Source organism: Engraulis encrasicolus, chromosome 20 (assembly GCF_034702125.1).
Source record: "Engraulis encrasicolus isolate BLACKSEA-1 chromosome 20, IST_EnEncr_1.0, whole genome shotgun sequence".
Taxonomy (NCBI): domain Eukaryota; kingdom Metazoa; phylum Chordata; class Actinopteri; order Clupeiformes; family Engraulidae; genus Engraulis; species Engraulis encrasicolus.
In genome coordinates, this window is record NC_085876.1 from 24,725,436 (window position 1) to 24,749,913 (window position 24,478).

At 45.0% G+C, this 24,478-nt stretch overlaps 1 protein-coding gene across 1 annotated transcript in view; it reads left to right on the forward strand.

Annotated features, from left to right (window-relative positions):
• The first annotated feature begins 1,589 nt into the window (after positions 1–1,589).
• nsun2 (NOP2/Sun RNA methyltransferase 2) overlaps positions 1,590–24,478 on the forward strand; it is a 45,156-nt gene continuing 22,267 nt past the window's right edge. The window contains exons 1-16 of the mRNA XM_063185664.1: positions 1,590–1,816; positions 2,103–2,260; positions 3,357–3,461; positions 3,891–3,996; positions 4,169–4,240; positions 4,941–5,025; positions 6,189–6,381; positions 6,688–6,762; positions 7,091–7,221; positions 8,141–8,214; positions 9,196–9,326; positions 10,238–10,334; positions 13,234–13,442; positions 14,169–14,261; positions 19,488–19,623; positions 23,005–23,085. Of these exons, the coding sequence (XP_063041734.1) occupies positions 1,733–1,816; positions 2,103–2,260; positions 3,357–3,461; positions 3,891–3,996; positions 4,169–4,240; positions 4,941–5,025; positions 6,189–6,381; positions 6,688–6,762; positions 7,091–7,221; positions 8,141–8,214; positions 9,196–9,326; positions 10,238–10,334; positions 13,234–13,442; positions 14,169–14,261; positions 19,488–19,623; positions 23,005–23,085 (1,830 nt within the window). The 5' untranslated portion in view covers positions 1,590–1,732. The remainder of the gene's footprint in view (positions 1,817–2,102; positions 2,261–3,356; positions 3,462–3,890; positions 3,997–4,168; positions 4,241–4,940; positions 5,026–6,188; positions 6,382–6,687; positions 6,763–7,090; positions 7,222–8,140; positions 8,215–9,195; positions 9,327–10,237; positions 10,335–13,233; positions 13,443–14,168; positions 14,262–19,487; positions 19,624–23,004; positions 23,086–24,478) is intronic.

Genomic DNA, 24,478 nt, shown 5'->3' on the forward strand with positions numbered 1-24,478 from the left:
GACAATATAGGAGATACAAGGCGAATAGGGTAAAATTTCAAACTATGACATATTCATTTGAAACTTTCACAGTTGGTAACTCACATTCAGGCAAACAATTTTTGTATTGCGGGTTTTCTGAAATATGATGATGAAATATGCAAATTAGGTCATATGTACAGAAATATGTGATAAAATCTGTGGTAGCAGATCAAACGTAAAACAAATTGCAATTGTAATGGTTCATACATTATGCTGATCCTTCAACCCCTCTGCATCACGTATCAAAAATCTAATTTCATCAATTCAGTGGAACATACTTTTCCCAAGGTCAAAAGTATCCGATTTTACCCACTGAATGGCAAAATGCATTAGAAATCTGACACTTCTGACCTTCAAAAAAGTATGTTCTACTAAAGTGATGGAGGTAGATTTTTCATAATGTGATGTAGGGTGGATAAAGTATCAATAAAAAGTGTGAATCTTTATTTTTGCAATTTGTTTTAAGTTTTGCCCGTTGTTGCATAATTTGTCACTTTTTTAAGTAGATGTGATCTCATTTGCATATTTAATCATCATATTTCAGACAACTTGCAATACAAAAAAATCTTTGTCTTTGCTTGAGTAAATAACTGTGAAAGTTTCAAATTGATTTCTCATTGTTTAAAAATTTAGCCTATTCCCCAAGTATCTCCTATATTGTCTCCCTATGGGAAAATGAATGGGAAAACTCCCCCAAAAAAGTATGTTCCACTAAATATAAAGCTGTCGATTTTTAATATGTTATTTACACATACCTAGAGATTACAAAAAACATGGAATGATTTACTATTGCAATTTGTCCCGGGTCAAACGCTAGATTGACTGGCCTATTATTACAACTAACTGGGTTAAAACCTATTGAATTTAAAGGATGTACTTACCGGTACTTATGCCTTGCAGTCCTGTGAATGTTTCCATCTTATGGACAATAAAAATACGACATCATATAAGTTTTGGGGGGTGGAATTAGTTAAAGCAGACTCTTATTGGTCCTTCTTGTGATTTCGGGGAAGATCAGACCATGTTTTGTGACCAATTTTGACAGAAATGTATGTCAAAGGGCATACAAACTTTTTCCCATGACTGTACTTCGGCTACCACCAACAACAACTAGTTTTTTAACAAGTGTTTTGCCCTGGAGACCTGAGACCCTGTGTGCAGTTCCAGCACTGGTTTGAGTCCAAATCATTCTACTGTAGGCCTATCATTGCATTCAAACTTGAATAGATGTCAGTTTAGGGTGACATCTGCTGGTTGCCAGAGACATTCTGAAGAGTTGCACAGGCAAACAGATTGGCCAGTCAAAACACACACACACACACACACACGCACGCACACACACACACACACACACACACACACACACACACACACACACACACACACACACACACACACACACACACACACACACACACACACACACACACACTTGATGCCAGAGAGGCGTACCAATTCAATTAGTCAATTAATTCTCCTCCTTCATTTTTCTCTGCGCCTACTGTTAATTTCAGGCGCTCATGGCCACCTAAAAGGGGTCCTTCTTCATTGCGGATTGTAAAGTTGACGTCATCGCCAGTCGAATGCTAGTTGAACACGAGTGTTTCTTGCCGCTTGCTGGTGGAGTACAGTTGTGTTGATCAACTTTGCCACATTTCATTCATACAAAACGTCCCGTAGGTTCATATCCCGTGTTGTTCACTTTATCAACATGGGTAAAAGAAACAGAGACAAGCAGCGACAGCTGAAGCAGAGAGATGGCAAACAGGGTGATGACAGAGACCGAAATAATGCAGTGAGTGTAACTACCCCATGCCACCTCGTTGAGTCTTTTCCTACTTTTCCCTTCCCAGCGTAATGCATGCCATTTGTCGTCTTTGCAGTGTTTCCTGACTGCATGTGTTTAATTCAGTTAAACATGCAGACATAGGTAGCCTTATATGTTCAAGTGATTTGTGCATTTCACGTGTTGAACACCCACTGCCACATCAACTTTTGCTATTGGCATTTGCAGTAGTATGCTTCAGCTAGCGTCTGTTTATGTATCAAATGCATGAATGCTTTGCCTTGTTCTCATGTAGGGTTGGGGAGCTGGATACTCTGAAATTGTTAAGGAAAACGAGCTGTTCGAGAAATACTACAAGGAGCTGAAGATCGTGCCAGAGGGCGAATTTGAGGAGTTTATGGCAGCCATGAGGGAGCCCCTACCTGCGACCATTCGCATCACTGGCTACAAAAGGTAAGTGCCAGAGAGAGGAGGATGCTCTATAAACTCTCAGGCAGCCCACTCAAGGCTCAGCAAGGTGTTCCCCTGTTGCTGTGCGTGCCATTGGTCATGGCTATATTGTGATTGTTATTGTAATTGTGGCAGGCTGTTAGTGTGGATCTGAGTCTCTATGTTTGCCTGGTATGTTCATGTGTGATCTTTACTTGAACTTTTTTGCTACATGATGTAACATGAATTTCAGTGTCTGTCAAATGGCAAGGTGATATCGTAATACAGTTTGCTGATACTTTGATGCATGTGATGGACAGTAAATGTCAAAGTTACGTTAAGGCACAGAGTATAGAACATAAACACACCATCACATTATATTACATTACACTTGTTATCTTGACTTTCAGTTATTTTAAGTACTGGGTATTGGTTACAGTCCCTGGAGCAGTGTGGGGTTAGGCGCCGTGCTCAAGGCGACTTCAGCCATAGAGTGAGAGAGTGGAAGGGTGGGATATGAACCTGCAAACCTCTGATCTATTGTCCCATATCCATATCTAGGCCACGGCTGCCCTAGAACTATGTGGAGTCGTATGACTTGCTCAAAGATACTTAAGTCATGGTTTAGGCTGAGGGAGACGGTGGACACAAAGTGAAGTGAAAGCACAACTGGGAAACTCCAACTGCCATTGTCATTGTCATTGTGACACAGCACTCCACAGCACACAAGTGAACACTGATCACAACGAAATTGCGTTCATGCCTCACCCGTTCAAGGGGGCAGCCACCAATGGCACCCCAAGGGAGCAGTGCGGCGGGACGGTACCATGCTCAGGGTACCTCAGTCATGGAGGAGGATGGGGGAGAGCACTGGTTAGTTACTCCCCCCACCAACCTGGCGGGTCGGGAGTCGAACCGGCAACTTTTAGGATACAAGTCTGACGCCCTAACCGCATACCCATGACAAGACCAAGTAACCATTAGGCCACGGCTGCAGTGTTGCATCTGCGGTGTCAGGCAAATGTATGCACTAAGCGGGAATTAGTATCACAAGATGTGAACCACGCCATTTCAATATGTCCATGTGTGCAACACTTAACATGTCTTTCCCCTCCTCCAGCCATGCCAAAGAAATTCTGCACACTCTGAAGGAGAAGTACTTCAAGGATATAAAGGATCTTGAAGTGGATGGTCAGACGATTGAGGCTCCCCAGGCCCTCAGCTGGTAGGTGCCAAAGAGCTACATCGTAAAAACAGATATAAGAATTCCTTCATCCCCTCAGCTGTAGCCCTACTCAACAAAAGATGAACAATGACCAGCCTCGCCCTCAACATGCATGTATTGTCTTGTTATGTCCTGTTTTGTCAAGTCTTGTCTAATGTCTGTGAGAATGAGCCACACCAAAGACAATTTTCTGTTTCATGTGTTACAGACAATAAAGCTTTATCTTATCTTATCTTATCTTATCTTATCATGATCTTAAAATTGCAATACAGATGTCACAATGACATGCTACTTAACTTTATTTCCAATGACTAGTACAGTCAACGTTCCACTGGCGGAACAGAGGGCATTATGAGGCTATGATATCTGTAAAGTAAATTAATTTGTTAAATAATCTTCCCAAGTTAACCTGTTTCTTGATCGTTGTAGGTACCCTGATGAACTGGCATGGCACACCAATCTGAGCAGAAAGATTCTGCGCAAGTCTCCCTTGCTGGAGAAGTTCCACCAGTTTCTCGTCAGTGAAACTGAATCGGTAGGTTGAGACGCAATATAGTTTCGCCTTCTCATTTGGTTCAGCATTGCAGCCTGACAACATACTCCCATGTGGATCAGTCATCCAAGGAATGACGAGGTTGACAAATCCTGAATTTGTTTGTTCACAAGGTTGATGAATTGTGATTTTGCTTGTTTGTTTACGTCTCCAGGGTAACATCAGCAGGCAAGAAGCTGTCAGCATGATTCCTCCTCTCCTTCTCAAAATTGAGCCACACCACAAGGTAATGCGCTCTGCTCATCACTAAACTAGTAAGATACGTTTAAAATCTTACAGATGTCCTGTTGCGATTGTATTATTGTCATTGTCAGTTTGACAAACAGTTTTCTTGCCTTGTTTCCCACTGTGATGATTTAAAAAATGTACATTTCTATTCCTTCATGAACTCTTGTTCTGGTTGCTTTTATAACTATAATGTGACATGTGTATGTGTACAATATGCCCTACTACATTGCTTCCCAACCTTTTATTTCTTTAGTACCCTCTAAGTCTAATTGTCATCCCACGATTACCACCTCACTCATGCTCTTTATCTCTTCGTCAATCCCAATGTGACTATGCTCCGTCCATACATTTGTTGTTAGTACATTTTTCCATGTACTCCCTGTACTGTGCTCACGTATCCAGAGAGGTACTCGTTGGAAATCACTGCCTTAAAGTTGTACTGTCCCATTTTTGGAAATAAGCTTATTTTACACCTCCCATTGACCAGCCGGTCTCATAGGACTCAATGTTAACTGCTAGCTTGGAGGTAAAATTTGCACTGCCATACTCGGAGAACGGTTGAATGTATAGGAGAACGGTAAAACCCTATTATTTAACTCAATGGGAGGTGTAAAATAAGTGTATTTCCAAAAATGGGACCGTATCACTTTAAGCAAGAGTGAAATGTTAATTATCATATGTTGCTGGTTGTGTTTTAGATTCTGGACATGTGCGCTGCTCCTGGATCAAAGACCTCCCAGCTGATCGAGATGCTCCACTCTGATATGGACATTTCTTTTCCTGGTACGTGATTTCTCTACCTATAGGGCTTTCAGTCCGACCAGAACGGAGCCGGTGCCCGCACCATTTGCGTTCGGCACTGAAGTGCTTATCTGTGAGCCGCCCGTGTTCATACCGGGCCCTGAACTTTTTCCGCACGTGACTGTGATACTCGGATGAACCTGCTGACGGCCACGTTGTCGTCACGGTTCGCGGAGAAAAAAACAGTATTTTGCGGTTCGCATTGCGAACCAACTTTCCGGTTCGTGAATGCTAAAATCTGTGGCGTGAACACGACGGCCAGTTCGCGATCAGGTGCGGGAACGGGCACCGGCACGGTTCTCAGTCGGCCTGAATGCGCTACTAGAGTACTTCAGTTGTCCCAATTGAGGCTCTGCATGTGTCTAGCCTTGTATGCGCTCTGTTGGTGCATTCAGGATGACTGAGAACTGTGTCGGTGCCTGTTCCCGCAACTAATCGCGAACCGGCTGTTCGCCACAGAAATTAGCGTTCGCGAATTGGAAAGTTGGTCGCACAATGCTTGTTTTTTTCTCCGCGAACCGTGATGACAACGTGGCCATCAGCAGGTTCATCCAGGTCTCACAGTCACGCACGTACGGAAAAAGTTCAGAGCCTGGTATGAACACGGGTGGTTCGCAGATGAGCACTTAAAGTGATATTGTCCCATTTTTGGAAATAAGCTTATTTTACACCCCCCCCCCCCCCTTGAGTAAAATAATAGGGTTTTACCGTTCTCCTGTACTTTCAACTGTTCTCTGGGTATGGCAGTGCAAATTTTGCCTCCAAGCTAGCGGTTAACATTGAGTCCTATGAGACCAGCTGGCGGCTAACTGGTTGAAAGTACAGGAGAACGGTAAAACCCTATTATTTAACTCGAGGGGAGGTGTAAAATAAGCTTATTTACAAAAATGGGACCGTATCACTTTAAGTGCCGGACGCAACTGGTGCGGGCACCGGCTCCGTTCTGGTCGGCCTGAAAACCCTATGTGTGTGTGAGTTGAGCATGATAGAATGGTGTTGAGGAACAAGATGGAGTCAATTTGTGATGCAAGGTGTTCAATCTGTGGTGCTGAGCCACAGATTGGTCTATGTATGAAAAACATTGCTGTCGTTCACACATTTTTTTCCCCCTCATTATCTTGTCTTTCTTTCTTTCCGTGTGTCAGAGGGCTTTGTGATCGCCAACGACTCGGACAACAAGCGCTGCTACCTGCTGGTGCACCAGGCCAAGCGTCTGAACAGCCCGTGCATCATGGTGGTGAACCACGACGCCTCCTGCATGCCCCGGCTGCAGGTGGAGCAGGACGGACGCAGGGAGACGCTCTTCTACGATAGGATACTCTGCGACGTGCCCTGCAGGTGAACATGCGCACACACGCACACACACACACACACACACTCACACTATGACTGCATACGCTGCAACATGTCCTGTAGGTGAACACACACACACACACACACACACACCACATACACGGATTTACGCGTTTGTGCCTGTTGCACGTTACAACTTCAGGGACTCTCATGCCAGCAGTTTACTGGACATCTTGGTTGCTCGAGAGTGTTTAATGGGATGAGAATTGCTTTGCTTGTTAGCACCATGCTGAAAGATGTATTTCAATATTGTGGATATTGTGTAACAAGCATTTTTTTTTTCCTTGACAGTGGCGATGGGACGATGAGAAAGAATATTGATGTGTGGAAGAAGTGGACCACAAGTAACAGCCTGCATTTACACGGGTATGGTTTGTGAAACAAAACCGGTTTTCCCATTTACAACAGGCCTTATATGGACCATAATGTTTTTCATGTTAATCTACATGTATTAGCATACTGACAAAAATGCATGTGCACTGAATTGCATGTGTTTTGGACCTTCAGTGTGAGTGTGTGTGTGTGTGTGTGTGTGTGTCTTGTGTGTGCTAGTGGACCTGTGAACGTGTGACTATTCCCTTTCTGTGCATCATTTGTGTACGTGTGTGTATTCCCTTCTTGCAGCATCACTAATTGTGTGTGTGTGTGTGTGTGTGTGTGTGTGTTTCCCTACCTCTCCCCTCTGCTGTGGCAGGCTGCAGCTGAGGATAGCGGTGCGAGGACTGGAGCAGCTGGCCGTGGGGGGACGCATGGTGTACTCTACCTGCTCCCTCAACCCCGTGGAGGACGAGGCCATCATCGCCGCCCTTCTGGAGAGGAGTGAAGGTACAGCCACAATCACCATTCATTGATTGATAGAGTTAATTCGTTTAGCCAGGGAGGTTATGTTTTTGGTCGCGCTGGTCTGTCTGTCTGTCTTTCTGTTTGTCTGTCAGCAGGATAACTCGAAAATGTACCCAACTTGGAGCCCACTTTGAAAATCTCACACATGTTTGTGGCTCACCTCTAACGCATTATAACAATACAACACATGGTGGGCGCTGTTGCGCAGCGCGCTAAGCCCTCCACAATTGGGCTTACATGCACACCCACGGGCACCCCGTTTCGAGTCCGGCCGGGGTCATTTCCTGATCCTCCCCCGTCTCTCTGTCCCAGTCGCTTCCTGTCAGCATCTTCGACTGTCCTGTCAAATAAAGGCATAAAAGCCCCTAAAAAAATATTTAACAATACAACACATACTGTATACCGGTAAATATTCAACAGAAACAGGGGTTACAACATTCAGGCTATCCTAAGTCTTTCCATTCAGGTCTCTATAAAATGTCTCTATGTAGCTGCAAACAAAACATGGGTTCTGATGATTCATGCATAGCATTAATTTTATTACTTTTAGCACATTCTACTAAGGGCAGTCACTGGTGAGCTTTAGCCAAAGGGTTGTCTGTTCGATTCGGTTCGACTACCGACCCGCCAGGTTGGTGGGGGGAGTAATTAACCAGAGCTCCCCCCCATCCTCCATGACTGAGGTACCCTGCATGGTACTGTCGCGCTGATCTGCTCCCTTGGGGTGGCATTGAGGGCTGCCCCCTTGCACGGGTTGGGCATAAATGCAATTTTGTTGTGTGCAGTGATCACGCTGTGTACAGTGTGTTCTGTTGAGTGCTGTGTGACAAATTTCCCAGTTGGGCTTTCGCATGGTATACATTTTAAAGGGCTTGCTTTACTGTTTGTTCCCATCGGCCAGGTGCTCTGGAACTGGCGGACGCTGCAGCTGATCTGCCTGGCCTGAAATGGATGCCTGGAATCACGTCATGGAAGGTGAACCAGAACAGTCTTTATCTATGCCTCCAGGATCTGTAACAAATTACGTCTGTTGTTTCCTACAGTAGTCACATTTAATGACATTTGAAAGTCCCGGGTTCAGATTCAGTATGTAAAAGCCCTGTAGCGTTTTCCTTCTCAACACCAACGTCTGCCTGAAGGGGCTAATGCCCCTGCCACATCACAATCAGCTGACTCAGAGCTAATTGCCAATCAAAATGGAATTTGTTTCAGGGGCACTTACTGGTTATCTGCTTTGATGCTTTCTGAACTAGGCATTTGACACCTCTGCCTTTTCTGTGTACCTCATGACTATTGAGTGGGCTGCCTGACGCTTTTTAGCTTCACTGACCCTTCATGTCGTGGTCTTCACCCTGGATAGAAGTCATCAGTCATCTTCTCAGCACCACACAGGATGTTGTTTGATTGACTTGTTTTAATCCGCCGAACCTCATAGAAGTATTTACGAAAGATTTTCAGTATGGTAAACAAGAAAAATCATGCTGTGTGTAAATGGGCTTTCAGTAGGACTTTCCATTGAACTCCATTCATTCTCCTAGTCTCCTAAAGGGGCATGGCTGCCATAGGATTGCAGCTTACAGCCTTACGTCACATGGATTTCTGAAAGAAACTCCTTATGAGAACACTCTTAACCTTATCAATCATCTCTGGTGTTCAATAAATCTAGTAGAGAGTAGAGTAAGTTGATTCAAGCCTGTGCATTTCGTAAATCCATGTGAAATTCATGTGAACGCCCCTTGAGGAGACCTTTTGAAGGCTTTAGGTTAGTTCCCTTGGCACTGTAGATGTCGGTAGCGCACATCTTATGCAAGCCGTCACCAAATTCCACAGAAAGAGAAGGAGGAGGAGGAGACAACGCTCCCTTAAGAGACCGAACTTGAGCACACTCCTTTACATTGGGTAGGCGGACTTTGAATCGTCATACTCTACTAAGAAAATCTTTGGTTCCCCTGTCAGGTGATGACCAAAGAAGGCGAGTGGTTTAAGGACTGGAGCGAGGTGCCGGTCCACAGACACACACAGATCCGCCCCACCATGTTCCCGCCCACTGACCCCGAGAAGATCAAGGACATGAACCTGGAGAGATGGTGAGTCCTCTGAAGACACAAATACATGTAGACCTGTGAGCCGGGGATGGAAATGAACACTTTTTGCAAGCCAAAACTGGTATAATCTACATGTGTAAGTGGCTGGTAGATTTTGGACACAGGATAAAGATTAACTACTGAATGTGTGGAGATTTCTAGCATGCATTGTGTCATTGGCTGGTTATGGTCGATATTTTGGGAAGTTGATATCCACCCGTGACACATGTACACACATACACACACAGGGACGCTATTCTGTTTGTTGAGTCCTCCATATACCCCCCCACTTACAGTAGAAGTGCGCAATCCCATCATGCATAGTCTTCTGCGCACGCACACACACACACACACACACACACACACACACACACACACACACACACACACACACACACACACACACACACACACACACACTCTAGTGGCTGCTTTGATTCTGGGATGTGAGGAGTATTTGTTGTCATCAGCTTATCTGTCAGTAACTCTTGCCTGCAGTTCTTCTTTCAAACACCAGGGGGCACTAAATGTTCATGACATGGATACGCGGTCTCTCGGTCTCTAGTGTTCAACAGATTTGTCTTTTTTTCTTCTCAAGAAGATGGAGGGTCTTTATAAAGCCCCTTTTGCTTTGACAAGACACGCTCGACTGACAAAAGAGATTTAAAAATGAGGAGCTGTTGGACATGCATGAGTACACACACTCACTGTGGAGGGGATTAGCCACCTCACCCAGGAAAACACATGTGTTAGCTCTGAGAGGTCGACCTATTGGTTGTTCATTTGCCCGATATTTTCCTGCTCATTATTGTTCCTGGCACTGAGGCGCATCTTTGTTTGTGTGTGTGTGTGTGTGTGTGTGTGTGTGTGTGTGTGTGTGTGTGTGTGTGTGTGTGTGTGTGTGTGTGTTTCAGCATGAGGATCCTACCCCATCACCAGAACACGGGCGGTTTCTTTGTGGCCGTGCTGCTTAAGAAATCTGCTATGCCCTGGAACCGTCGCCATCCACGGGTAAAACACCAAGACACACACGCGCACCACCTGCGTGCATTCATACACGCGCACAACCACCTGCAGCCAAGACTGCAAGCACCTGCAGGCCATTTCATCCATACAGAGTTTTTAAAATAGCCAGCGGGAGTTGAATATAGAGACATGGAATGTGTGTATTACACAGGGTAGAAATCCAACTGTTATGCAGCCATGAAAGCCATATGCTTATGACTGTTTGTGATTGGCAACTCTTTGAGCTGCCAAAAGTCTCTCTTAGAACGTCACACTCAACGAGGAACATGACCAACAATCACTTGCGATGGTCCTGGGGGGGAGTGTAAGGGGGGGTTTCAGCCGAGAATCGGGCAGATAGTCGTGTAGTTTGAGTTTAAGTTCACTCGGGGGCTCAAACTTGCTACCTTCCAATCACAGCAATGGTTTAGCATGGGAGTACAGGTACGACCAAAAGGTCTAGGTCACATAGCTCAGCTCTACGGCATCTGTAGGACGTTTCGGAAGGGAGGTTTTACTAATGTCCTACCGCGTAACTCTGCTAGTTGGCATCCGTTACATGCACACAACATGGCGTATAACAACAGCATTGGGCAGTGTAGCACAAGACCTAGCACTGTAGAACTGCTGTTTAGGAACTTGAATCTACTTGTAGACGACTGTGAGGATTATTTATCTCGGTCATCTTTGTCAAAAGAGTTAAGTTGTAAACCACTGGACGTTTTTTGGAGCTTGAAAGATGTTTTTCATCTCTCCCTTTGAGACAGTTTTCCTTTGAGACTTACAGTTTTCAATTTGCTTTGCAGTGAAACTCCTTTCATACGTTTGAGAGACCGAGGCCAGAGACTTTGACAGATTGTCTTAAGTTCTGTTACTATCGTTTCTAAGGTTTGACATCACAGTCTAAACCTGCCTCGGGCTTCAGTCATATCCCTTAGAGTGAAAGTCTCTCTCTCCCTCTCTCCCTCTCTCCCTCTCTCTCTCTCCCCTCTCTCCCTCTCTCTCTCTCCCTCTCTCTCTCTCCCCTCTCTCCCTCCCTCTCTCTCTCTCTCCCCTCTGTCTGTATGCGTCAACCTATTAATCTGTCTCTCTCTCTCTGTGTTTTACACTCTCACCTCTGTATTTTTCTATCCTGACAGGCCCTTAGAGCAACACTGTGTTGCATTCTTTCCATCTCAGTCTGTCTCTTTCACTTTTTCTTTTTTTCTTTTCCTCTCTCTGTGTCCTCCCCTCTTCATCTCTCTCTCTCTCTCTCTCTCTCTCTCTCTCTCTCTCTCTCTCTCTCTCTCTCTCTCTCTCTCTCTCTCTCTCTCTCTCTCTCTCTCTCTCTCTCTCTCTCTCTCTCTCTCTCTCCCTTCCCCCATCTGTCTGCTTCTCCATCTATTAATCCTCTGTCTGTATTTTTTTCTGTGCCTCACCTCTTCATATTCCCCTCTGTTGTCTGTCCATCTCTCCTAATATATCCCTGAGTGCTTCTGTAGAGTGATGAAACTTTGTGCGTGTGTGCGTGCGTGCGTGCGTGCGTGCGTGCGTTCGTTCTTTACTAGTGAAATGAACTGTTGTTGGTGTGAAGATTGGGAGGTGTTGTGTAGTGGGAAGATCCTCACACCCACGCCCTCTCTCACTGATCTTTTTATTTTATTAAGTCCCAATGCACGCAGAGCAACAAAGTCCTACTCACTCACTGCATGGAATTTGTGAATGTGAAGTGTGTGTGTGTGTGTGTGTGTGTGTGTGTGTGTGTGTGTGTGTGTGTGTGTGTGTGTTGAGGGAGGTTCATGTGCGTGTGTGGGCCTGCCCCTCTCCCAGGTCTCATTAGAGAGGTTCAAACACACCAGGGCACACACTAGTGATTCATCTGGTACACACACACACTCTTATTTGTCATATGCACACATATGTACACACAAGGGAATGGTCGTGGCGTTTCTTTTTTTCCCTTTCCTCAGCTTTATCTTGTTTGCTATCTTAATGGTCTCGCGCCTCCATTTCGCTCCCCTGCAGTATTTTGTAGGTAGACGCCATGACCCAAGCGGTCTTTGCGGCATGTCAGAGCGATATGTCAAAAAGTTCAGAGAAGTCTATGCAAATTCATGGTGTATCACAACTAGGGATGCACAATACCACTTTTTTTGGTACAGGTATAAGTACATGAATTTCGGTACTTGCTGATACCAAGTACCAATACTTTTGCTCCCAACATACAATGAAAATGAATGCATAACCTTGTTTATTCAACATATGATATTTGTTTTATTGTCCATTTCCATGTGGATTTAAATGCTTTTTTCCCCATGCTGCTTTTAAGTCAACATAACGTGACAAGATGTTGTGTTTCGTGTAATAGCAGTATCGGTGCCTGGCATCTGCAAGTGTTTTGAGTATGGTATGAGTGTATTGAGCAAGTATCTGCGCTGATACCGATAGCAGTATAGGTATCGTGCATCCCTAGTCACAATCATATTGAGAAGATTAAGGACTGGCTTTTGCAGATTTCCAGTCACAATACAGAGCTGTTTCTCATGTCATTATAGAAGGATCAGGAAGCGCGCTCAACAGCCTGATGCTCTACACCGGGTGCTCAACTTTGTCAATGAACAAACTCAAATCTCAAAAATAACTCGCCATTTAAAAAGCACTCACCAGATTTCTTTTCGTTTTTAGATGTGTCCTAGCGTCGGTCGGTCTGTCTGTCTGTCTGTCTGTCTGAAACACATTCTCTAAATTGTAATTACCTCCTGTGTCCACAAGGCGGCAGAATGCCACATCATTGTCCGCCTGTCGGACTTGCTTGTAATCACCTCACAAACGTTTCGGGGTTGCACCCTTCTTCAGTGTGAAATGGCGACAAGATGCCAGTGACTATGTTCCACTCACTCTGTCTCACCTGTATCGTCCACTATAGGCCGAGAAGAAGAAGATCCAGGCCTCAGCAGGGACAGCAGAGGCCGACGCAGCCCCAGAAGAGGAGCAGGCGGAGGGGGAGCCTTCCCCAGGTGAAGCCCCTGTTGCCATGGAGGGCCAGACGTCCACAGAGCCTGCTGATGGAACTGGCACTGCTGTCTCAACAGACCCACAACAGGACCCTGCATCCAACAAGGACGCTATGTGTCGGTGAGGAGCATGTGTCTCTGTGTGTTGATCAGACACACCGTTTTGGGAAGTTAAAAAAAAAACTGAAACAAATTTGAATTCTTAATTATAGGATAAACTCTTGAGATGAGCATCTCGTTTTCGAGAGTCCTCAAAAATACTGACATGAGGACTTTTCACTTACTCTCACACGCACTCAAGTGCTTCCCCCAGTCTTGATTTGATTTGATCCCAACATTTCACTTATTGTACAGTAATAAGCACTTAAGATGAGTAGATGTGGCTAGATCTGGTTAGTTTTTTATGAAGTACTTTGGATTAGGCTAGTTGTGCTTTAGTTCAGAGGGTTGCAGGTTTGAATCTCATTACCCCATGCTGTTCCAGGGGCTGTAACCAATATCTTTGCAAGTAACTGTAGGTTGCTTTGGATAAAAGTGTCAGCTATGACATGTGGTATTATGTCATTTATTTCTTCCAAGACATCCATTATCCATAACATTACATCCTATTCGGATATTGGTACTTAACAGCAGTCAAATATGGGCATAGTTTTTGCTCTTTCTGTCTATGTTTCTGAAAAGACCTGGCGTGGTTGACTGGTTTTTGTGCTGCTCCCATGCTAGATGCTACCCCGTTGTGGAGACTTGTGGAAGTGCATCGGTCTCAGCTCACATGAAAAGGCTGCTGTTGTTGTTGCTGTTTTTTCTTTTTCTTTTGTGTGATTGTTGTCTTTGTTCCTAATTTAAGCCCTCCACCTTCAAAGAAGATGAGGCTGTTCGGCTTCAAAGAGGATCCTTTTGTTTTCCTCACGGAGGATGACCCAGTCTTCCCCCCCATCCAGTAAGTGGCCCTACTTTTCTAGAAGAGTACTTGTGTGTGTGTGTGTGTGTGTGTGTGTGTGTGTGTGTGTGCGTGTGCGCGCATGTGTGTTTGCGTGTCCCCATTTATGTGTGTGTGCATAGATTGAACAAGTGCACATGATGGCTTTAAAAGTGCCACACAGGTATGTGTGTTTGTGTGCGCATTGGCCAGGCATTTGTATGTACATTTCCGAGAATTTTATCCACATTTTTCAGCCTGTTTATGTGTATATAACGTGGCTTATCTCATAAGCTTGAGAAGTTTTTTTTTTCTTCCCCCTTTTCTCCTCAAGTACTTTTCTGATTTGGCACCTGCTAATGTTCTTCTCTTCGCTGTGTATGTGTCTACTACACTTTGTTTCTAGTTGTTCCTTCAAAGCTGGGACCTGCAATGCATATACAGCTCCAGGCCTTTTTATTAGAATACCATGAAAAAGTTGATTTATTTCCATAATTCCATCAATAATGCTAAACTGTCATGGATTGTAGATTCATGGCCCAGTTTTTTAACTATTCCAATCATTATTTTTTTTTTTTTTATATACGTTGGACTTCCAGCTCAAAAAACCCATGAATTGGGGAATTCGCATTATTAGAATATTGTTATAAAATCAAATTTTTCTTCATCAAAATTCGGGTCACATTAAATCAGTTGAAATTTGGTACTTCCTACATAACATGCAATGGTCAATACTTGGTTAGGACATTCTCTGTCTTCATAATGGCCATGATGCGTTTAACTTTCAAGTCAATGGCAAAAACAGTGCATGGGAGTTATGGAAGCCCAGATATCCTTGATGCTTTGCTGTCAGCTGTTCTTGTTTGTAGACCTGGTGCCCCACACTTCACTCTTCAATATACCCTGTAGATTTCCATGCCACGTTTTGGTGTTAACTCACCAGTTTAATTCTAACTCAACAGAAATAAAACCCCATTCATTTTCAATGGGGTTTAATTTCTGGTTATTTAGAATTAAACTGGTGAGTTAGCGCCAAAACGTGGCATGGAAATCTACAGGGTATATTGAAGAGTGAAGTGTGGGACACCAGGTCAGCTATACAAAAACAGCTGACGGCAAAGCATCAAGGATATCTGGCCTTCCATTACTCCCATGCACTGTTTCTGCCATTGACTTCAATGTTAAACGCATCATGGCCGTTATTATTAATAATATTAAGACAGAGAGACTCTAACCAAGTATTGAACATTGCATGTTGTGTAGAAAGTACCAAAGTTCAACTGATTTGATGTGCACTGATGTGAAACAAATTTTGATGAAGATAATTGTGATTTTATTACAATATTCTAATGATGCGAATTCCCCAATTCATGGTTTTTTTGAGCTGGAAGACCACAATGTGTAAACATAAACAATTTAATGATTGGAATAGTTAAACAACTGGGCCATGAATCTACAATCCATGACAGTTTAACATTATTGATGGAATTATGGAAATAAATCAACTTTTTCATGGTATTCTAATAAAAAGGCCTGGAGCTGTAGTCTGTCATGGGCACAGGTAGAGTAGAGTATTGTTTATTTGTCACTGACATCGCTGCAGGCAAGTCTACTGCAGCCTGCAGTGAAATGAGTGTGGTCAACTCCATAATGTGAAGAAAGCACATAGCCCTAGGCTTTAAATGAATTACAGCAGAAGGCGGTTCAGAATTAATGTTAATTGTCAGGAGCAGAGAGAGAAGGCTACAGTGACAAAATCTCTATACACATGTGTGCATACAACACAGTCTTAGCCTTCTGAAATCCCAGCTCATATGTATGATGCTCTCACAGTACACGTCTCATTATCTCCCCTAGAATCATGGGAGCCATGGGTCGTACTGTAGTTGGGATTGGTGTGTAGTCCTAATCATGGAAGTAATAGATTGTCGTTGTGATTGCGGATCGTTTTCATGCTGGTGTGCTCTCGTTATTTGGATTCTCCCTCACTCCGTGCAGACAACGGCGAATCATCAAATTATCGAATCGGCTAATTGGAAACTATTTGCGTGCACACATTTCTGTGCCTGTGACCAAAGCTTTGCCTGTCAACACGGTAACGCAAAAATGCCCAAATTGTGAGCGCCCATTCATCAGGGTATGCGTAAGCCGCAATAAACGGTGAAATAAGATGGGCTGTATGACACTTGCAGCCTATTTTTATAATGGGAGACGTGTAGGCAGCACTAAGCAAAATTAATTCAAACATCATGCCAACAAGAGCAGAGTTGCAGCAGGAACTTAATCACCACGGCAACGAAGCTACAGCTGCTTGCGCCCATTTCTCTCGTATCGAGAACAGCTGATAATCTCTACTGATGAGCAATGAGCATTCCAATCAGCTGATATCATGCAGTTAAGCAAAGCGGCAGAAGTAGCGGCAGTACCTGCCTTGCCATGTAGACCAACAAGGTCTCGCTCTCTCTCTCTCGCTCTCTCTCGTCCTCACTCTCGTCCTCTCCGTCTCTCACTCTCGTCCTCTCCGTCTCTCACTCTCGTCCTCTCACTCTCCCGCTCTCTCTCTCTCTCTCTTTCGTCCTCTTGTTCTCTCTCTCGTCCTCTCTCTCTCGTCCTCTCATTCTGTATTTCCTGCAAACACATTTTCTTTTCTTGACAAGACAATTCCTAGCTTTTCTTCCTCTTTCCTCTGCCTCACGCCCACTCTTGCAGAAATGCACTCACTCTCACCTCTTCCTCCTCTGTCTCCTTATCTCTCCCTCCCTGAACCCTTTTCTTTAAAAAAAGCTACACACATACTATACACCAAAATACACTCCCTGTCTCTCATATTCTGTTCCAAAAAAACACAAGCATACACACACACGCACAAAGACACAATTGCTTTCCTCTGGCCCTCACCCTCTCCCTAACATAAAAAGCACACAAGCCCTCTTACTATTTGTCTGTGTGAGTCTCTCTTTCTCTCATTCCCTCTCTCCACCCACGCATGCTTCCCTGCTTTAAAGACTGGGCATCATGCCACCCTTGCCTGCCTCGGTCCTGGTGTGGGGGAGGGTAGAGACTGAATGCAGGAGAGTAGAGGGTAGGGCTTGGAGTAGAGAAGGGATGGGCAACCTACAGTATGTCTCGAGCTCCATTTACATTAAATATGACGTTTTGTTTTGTGAAGAAATGTTAGAATTAAATTTGCAATACGATTAGGTTTGGGGTTTGGGGTCTGTTGTAAAGGTGGCTGCCTTCAATATAGCCCTAAAGTGCATGGGGAAATGTATGTTCATAGTACGGCCCTTGGAGGACTTTATGAAAATGTAAGTGGCCCTCGAATGAAAGCGGTTCCCCACCCCTGGAGTATAGGCTTTATGCAGCGAGTAGAGGGTGCATCCCTGAGTAGCCTGGATGCTGAAGGCTTAAGGGCTCTGCATACTTCACGTGCGCACTTTGGCGCATTTGGCGCGAGAACCATTAAAATGTGGCAGACCATTCATAGTCAAAAGCGCCATTAACAGGCTTTCGCTTGCATTTTCGGAAGTGTGCCCTCTGCTGTTCATGAGAGAAACGGCAGTATCTTTCGCAACTCGCAGCGTGAGTTCTACAGATGTATAAAAATAGAAAGCCAAACACGGCTGCTGTAGGGCTACTGAACGTCTGACTTATGACTTACCACATTGAAACATAGATTTTTGTTGTAGCCTACATTGCCAGATCATTCCAAGACCATGTGAGAGCATTGTTCTGGCTGCAGAATTTATAAATAGATCGCCAAACACAACGTGCTTCTGAACAAAGTAAACAATTGTTTCACTGAACAACATTTAAGGGAGAAGATAAAATAACTCTCAATGACATTTTATTATCGTCAAAATGATGCAGGGTCCATTCTGTAGTAGCCTGCAGTAGCTGTAGCCTCTCTTCGCAACTCCTGCTTTGTCTGCCTACCTGCATGGTCGCTGGTGGCGCACGGCAAGTTACAAAAAATGTGGGGTGCACGACCTCGCGCCGCGCCAGCTTGCGGAGGGGCGTGTGACGTCATTTTGAGCGCGCGCCATCGTCGCGAGTGAGGTATGAATGAGGTTAGCGCCAGTAGCGCTAAGTATGAATCCGCCTTTAGAGTGGAGGGTAAGCCTTGGAGTAGAGTAGAGTAGAGGTGGGCAAACTCAGTCCAGAGCGAATACAGAGAATTCATGCCAACAACCTTGGCTACCTGGTTACTTTGGTTTGTAGAGTAAGGCTGGGAGTAGACTGAATGCTGCATGCAGAGAGGAGAGGGTGCAGAGCCAAGATGAAGCAAATCTGAAAGTACAGGTTGACTGCCGAAGGTTGGAGAGGCTGACACAAGGCACAGAGAGTAAATGATGAGTGTGAGGAGAGGGGAGAGTCAAGCCTGAGAGGAGAGGAGAGGAGAGGAGAGGAGAGGAGAGGAGAGGAGAGGAGAGGAGAGGAGAGGAGAGGAGAGGAGATGCTGAGACACAGAATAGAGGCCTGCAGCTAAACTAAGGGGAGGCCGAGGATAGAGGCTGGATCTGAGGATGAGTATAGAAGAGACTAGAGGCCTCAGGCAGATGCACCACATGGGATAGGGCTGGCACGGCGCCATGTTTGATTTGGGGGGAATTCACACAGAGCGGGAGAGACTGCAGCACACTCCACTGGCACAACTTCCCCCCCTCTGCACCATATGCTCATCTATATTTACTGTGCGTGTGTGTGCATGCGTGCGTGTGCACGTGCGTGTGTGTATTTTTCCACTGTACTCGATGTGGGTCCCTCAGTTTGTGTGTGTATGCCTGTCTGTGTATACTTTTTTTTTTTGCTGAACACAGTGACAGTGTATATAAGATTTATATACGATGAGTGTTGAATCCTTATTTTTTGCTTGAGTAGAGTTTCTGGACTGTGTGTGTGCGTGTGCGCGTGCGCGTGCGTGCGTGCGTGCGTGCGTGCGTGCGCGCGTTCCCAGAGGGTCTCCTTTCTGTGTGTGTGTGTTGAATCCTTATTTTTTGCTTCAGTAGAGTTTCTGGACTGGTCATTTGTGTGTGTGTTCCCAGAGGGTCTCCTTTCCATTTGTGTGTGTGTAAAGGTGTGCATCTGTGCCCATCATTCTTATTGCTCATCAGTAAGAATGTGCTGTTCATTTCATTGAAATGAATGTTCCAGTTTCTTTGAAATGTTGTGTTCATTTCAGAATTGTCTGTGTTTGCGTGGAACCACTAATGATCTGTGTGTGTGTGTGTCTGTGTCTGTGCGCAGAGCGTTCTTTGACTTGTCTCCAGACTTCCCGAAGCTGAACGTGCTGACGCGGACACATGAGGGCAAGAAGAGGCATCTGTACATGGTCTCCAAGGAACTGAGGAATGTCCTGCAAAATAACAGCGAGAGGATGAAGGTGAGGTGTGTGTGTGTGTGTGTGTGTGTTACAACATCAAAAATGGAGGTAATAATAATAGGATTCGTATAGTGCTTTTTAAACACTCAAACACACTTTACAGACCATATAACAGGTGTGAGAAAAGGCACTTTGTGTGTGTGCGCGCCAGGGCTTGACAGTAACTTTTGCTACTGGTTTTCCCGAGTCACTAGCCATCCAGCTATTCTACTAGCCACAACATATTTTTTTCTTTATAAGGACGCTGTACATCTAACCTCAGAAGATGAGGTGCTAAAGCAATGTGATGATTGCATAGCTTTCTACATGTAAATAAATCAAACAAATAGAAACCGAGAAAAAAATGAGCTTTTTCTTGAACTTAAATAGGCTACAAACAGTTGATACACAAGGGGCAAAGTGCAGAATATGGGCTATTCTAATATGTCATACCATATAATAAGCTACCTGTCAAATTGGCTAGTGACAGTGAACTTGTTACCAGCCACAGCCAAGTTTTACCAGCATTTGGCCGTTTGGCAGGTGCCAGTGTCAAGCCCTGGTGCGCGCCCACACAAGTGTCAGGACCCTTGACCATGTGAGCATTTGGACAGTGAGTACAAATCAGTGTCGTTCCTCCTGTCGTGTCCTCTGTCCTGCTACTGTGGAGAAAAAAAATCAAAGCTCTCCACTTGTTAAGAAGTGAATAGTTAAAACCCGCTCTAACCTCCTCACACTACGATGTATGCACTTTGACATGGTAGTATGTTGGATGGGGTGTTGGGGCAACCACGCTTACCTTTTTGTCCAAGGCCAACACTAAACACTGATGTCCTCCATGGACGACCAGCCCAGTGCCGAGCTGTCCCCAAACTGACCCTCCTCCGAAGTTCACAGGGTGGGAGAAAAGAAAACCCCCAGGCAAATGCATAAAACTGCCAAGTTCCACTGTGCATCCGCAAACAGCCTAATAAGTCCATGGTCCAAACAGGGATTTCACCCTGGACCGCCCTCTGAGGCCGTCCGCACATCGGTTCTGACAGCACTGCGGAGCACTTTAGCTTCCGACACAATTGCTAGTCCCGCAGACAATTTCACCCCAACAGAGCATGGATAATCAATGGGCGGCCCCGACAAAATAGAACTCGTCTCTAATCGCTAGCCGATGTCCGCGGTTCTATTGAAAACAATGCAATCGAACTTTTGCGGAGCAGTGCTCTGCACTGTGTTGGAGCCGGTGTGCGGAGGCCCTCTGAGTCTGCTAGCTGATGCCGCTAGCTAGGGACCCAGCGCATTAGCAGCCAGTGCGTCCTAGTTCACAAGACTCTTCACTGAGTGCGTTACAATATGCGGCCTTCCCTCCTCCACTTGTGCTTGATTCCTCGCCCCGCCTCCTGGCGCCTCCTCCGTGGAGAAAACGATAAAGTTTCCCAGCTGTCAGCCGAGCCACAACAACTTTTGAGGGACTGTTTTTCATTCACCATCCCACTTGCAAATGAGATCAGAAAAAGAGTTTACAACTGAGCTTTTGCAAGATATTGAAATATAATGCTGTTGTCAGTGATGTCATCATGACATATTACTTCCAGGTACGAGGATACAAGCACCAGTGGAGGAGGCAAGGCTGCATATTGTAACGCACTCCTACTTCACAAGACTCTTCATTATGTGGCGCTCTCAGAAGCATGAGACCCCTGACCCTTACAGTCTCAGAGGATAGGCGGCGCCCTCGTGTGGTGTGGTGTGGACGTGTTGGTGTACTTATCAACGTTGTCAAGCATCTGGTGAGGGGGTCTTCCCCCATTCAATACCATGATGTGTGAATAACTTCTGAATTGTGTTTTTGCAAGATATTGAATGGAATTTTCATAATGTGCATGAGCCAGAGGACAGGGTATATATGCAAGGGAGACAAAGAGGAAAGTGTGTGCGTGTGCGTGTATGTGTGTGAGAGAGAGAGAAAACATAAAGCAGGTGATGGGTGTCCCAGTTACAAAGTCCCTTTTTGGTGCTTGTGGGCGGATAGGAGAAAGCATACACGTGCATGTACACACACACACACACACACACACACACACACACACACACACACACACACACACACGCAGCACACACACACGCAGCACACATACACACACCCCTGCAGAGGATGGGGGATGGATTGACATTGAGGAAAAACGTTTGATTAGACAACCACACATGTACACACAAAAAGCAACACACACTAGCATAGCGACACAGATGCATTAAGCAGGTTACCTTGGCATGATTTTTTGGGGCCAACTGTAAGGAGTAATTCGCCACACTATCACTCACACAAACACACACACACACACACACACACACACATACACACACACACACACACACACACACACACACACACACACACACACACACAGTGTGTGTTAATAATAAGTCAGATGTCTTGTACCATATGGGACCCCAATTTCACTTTCCTCCCACACAGAAAGGGGACCCTCTGGGAACACACACACACACACACACACACACACACACGTCACACACACACACACACACACACACGTCACACGTCACACGTCACACGTCACACGCGCACACACACACACACACACACACACACATACACATACACACACACACACACACACACACACACACACACACACACACACACACACACACACACACACACACACACACACACACACACACACACACACACACACACACACACACACACGTCACACGCACAGGTGAAAGCTTTTGCAGCCTGGGCAGATGGATTGTGTTTGGTACCACCAGTTAAGAATGTACAGTACAACTGTTCTATGGCCTACTCTTTTTCTCTCTCTCCCTCTCCCTCTCTCTCTTCCTCACACACACACACTTCCTCTTTGCACACACACCCACCTTCTCCTTTTTTCATGTGGAAATTATTTTATAACAGCCTAAAACTGTCAAAAGTGTTGGCTGACAGTGATGAGCATGACTCACAGATCAGATTAATCAGTATGTGTTGTTGTGGTACTAAATCATCCGTCACAATTACAATAGATGATTGGTGGGGTATGTTTTCTGTCTCTCACTTTCCCACATTATGCTAGAGGTAGAGCAGTCTAGAGAAACACACAGAAAGAGAGACGCACACGCACACGCACACGTGTACAAAAGTAGACATTTTGTGGCTTGCCTGTATTCTCAGCATTGTTAATTGAATTGGCTCATCTGCCTAGGATGAGCCAGAAGGCCAAATTGGCTGGAAAAATATTTGGCTGAACATTTTACTTTCCTAACCCATTATGAGTTTTTTTTCTCAGGATTAATTTGTGCTTTCTTTGGCTGGATATTTTACTTTCTGAGTCACAGAGCATGTCTTAGGTTTTAAATCCTGCTGCTTTTTCCAATGTGCTCCTGCAGGTCATCAACACTGGGGTGAAGGTGTGGTCTCGGAACAACGACGGGGAGGCGTTCGGCTGTGCCTTCCGCATGGCCCAAGAGGTGAGAGGACTCATCTGAGGGCATCCCATGCACACACACACACACACCCAACACATACAGTACAATGTATTGAGTCCGAAACTACTGTCCTCTTTGTCGTAGCTGCCTTTGTCAGCTTCCCAGCCTCTTCCACCTGGTCAACAGCAATATTAATGCATATACATTGTGGAAAATCCCAGATTTCAGTTTGTTGGGTTTTGATTGGGAATGGGGATTTGTTCCGACTCAAGGCGCACAGGCCCAAATCGTAATGCACTTTTTTATTCCCGTATTGCATATACGGTAGTCACATTCCTATAGCCTTGTGTCTGAAGTTGTCTGTACGGTTGCATAAGGTGTGTTTAAGTCTTGAACCGCCTTTGCTTCAGTGGGTGGGAAAGGAATTGAGTTTTCCATCCTCGCATAGCCTAATGGGAACTGGGGAAATCCCAGAAATCAACTGGTTTGCTGGGTCTGGGTCTTAATGCTGGGTCTGGGTCTGGGATGGGCTGAGTTTTCCATGCCAGAGACAATACCTATTATTCTTGATTAAGTCATGCTGTGTGGAAGTGATCCAAATAATCATCCCACTTTCCCAAACCATCTAAGCCATTACAAATGGTGTTTTTTTACTTGTTTATTTATTTCTGAATGTATGGTACTTGATACAAAGGACCATAATGTAAACATTATTCACCAGCAGCACATATTTTTGTGTGGATAGGCTAGTGAAGATCACAACAGGAAGACGGTGGGAAAGGGAGACGGGGACTTGGCACCTACTTGGATAAGGAGGGTTCCATATTCTGATGATCCCTTCTCTACCATTACTAGCCATTTGCACCAGTACAATTTATACCCCCGCTGCTCTACTTTAGTTTACTTTTACTTTACTCTGCTCTCTTTACACATTTGTTTGCCTTTTTTTCTGGGTTTTTTGTTTTTATTGTGGATAGGGCAGTGAAGATCATGACTGGAGCATTGTGGGAGATAGACATGGGCTGGGAAATTACTTGGGTCCCAATGGACATGCAAGCCCCTTCATGGTATCGCACGTTACCGCGATGCACCACATTACAGTGGTATGGCAGAGATTTAGTTGTGTGCTTGCAGGCATTCTGTGTAATTATCTGCCTACGCAACTGAATCCTCTTTTCTGATTGGCTGATGGGGTTGCAACTAATTCCCTATAACCTGTCAGGCGTCAAACGTGCGACTAAGTTAGGCGAACTGCTGTTACTAATTCTAAACTGCAGGTTGCTATGGCCAAAAGCCAGTCGTTAGTTCTATCACATTTGTTTGGCAAGTCAAGAGTCCGTCGTTTGGTCGTCAAGCCAGAGCCAGTTCTATCGCATTCGGTTGTCAAGTCAGTCGCCCTAAAAGTTCTTCTACATGCATCTGATAGAGCCGCGCC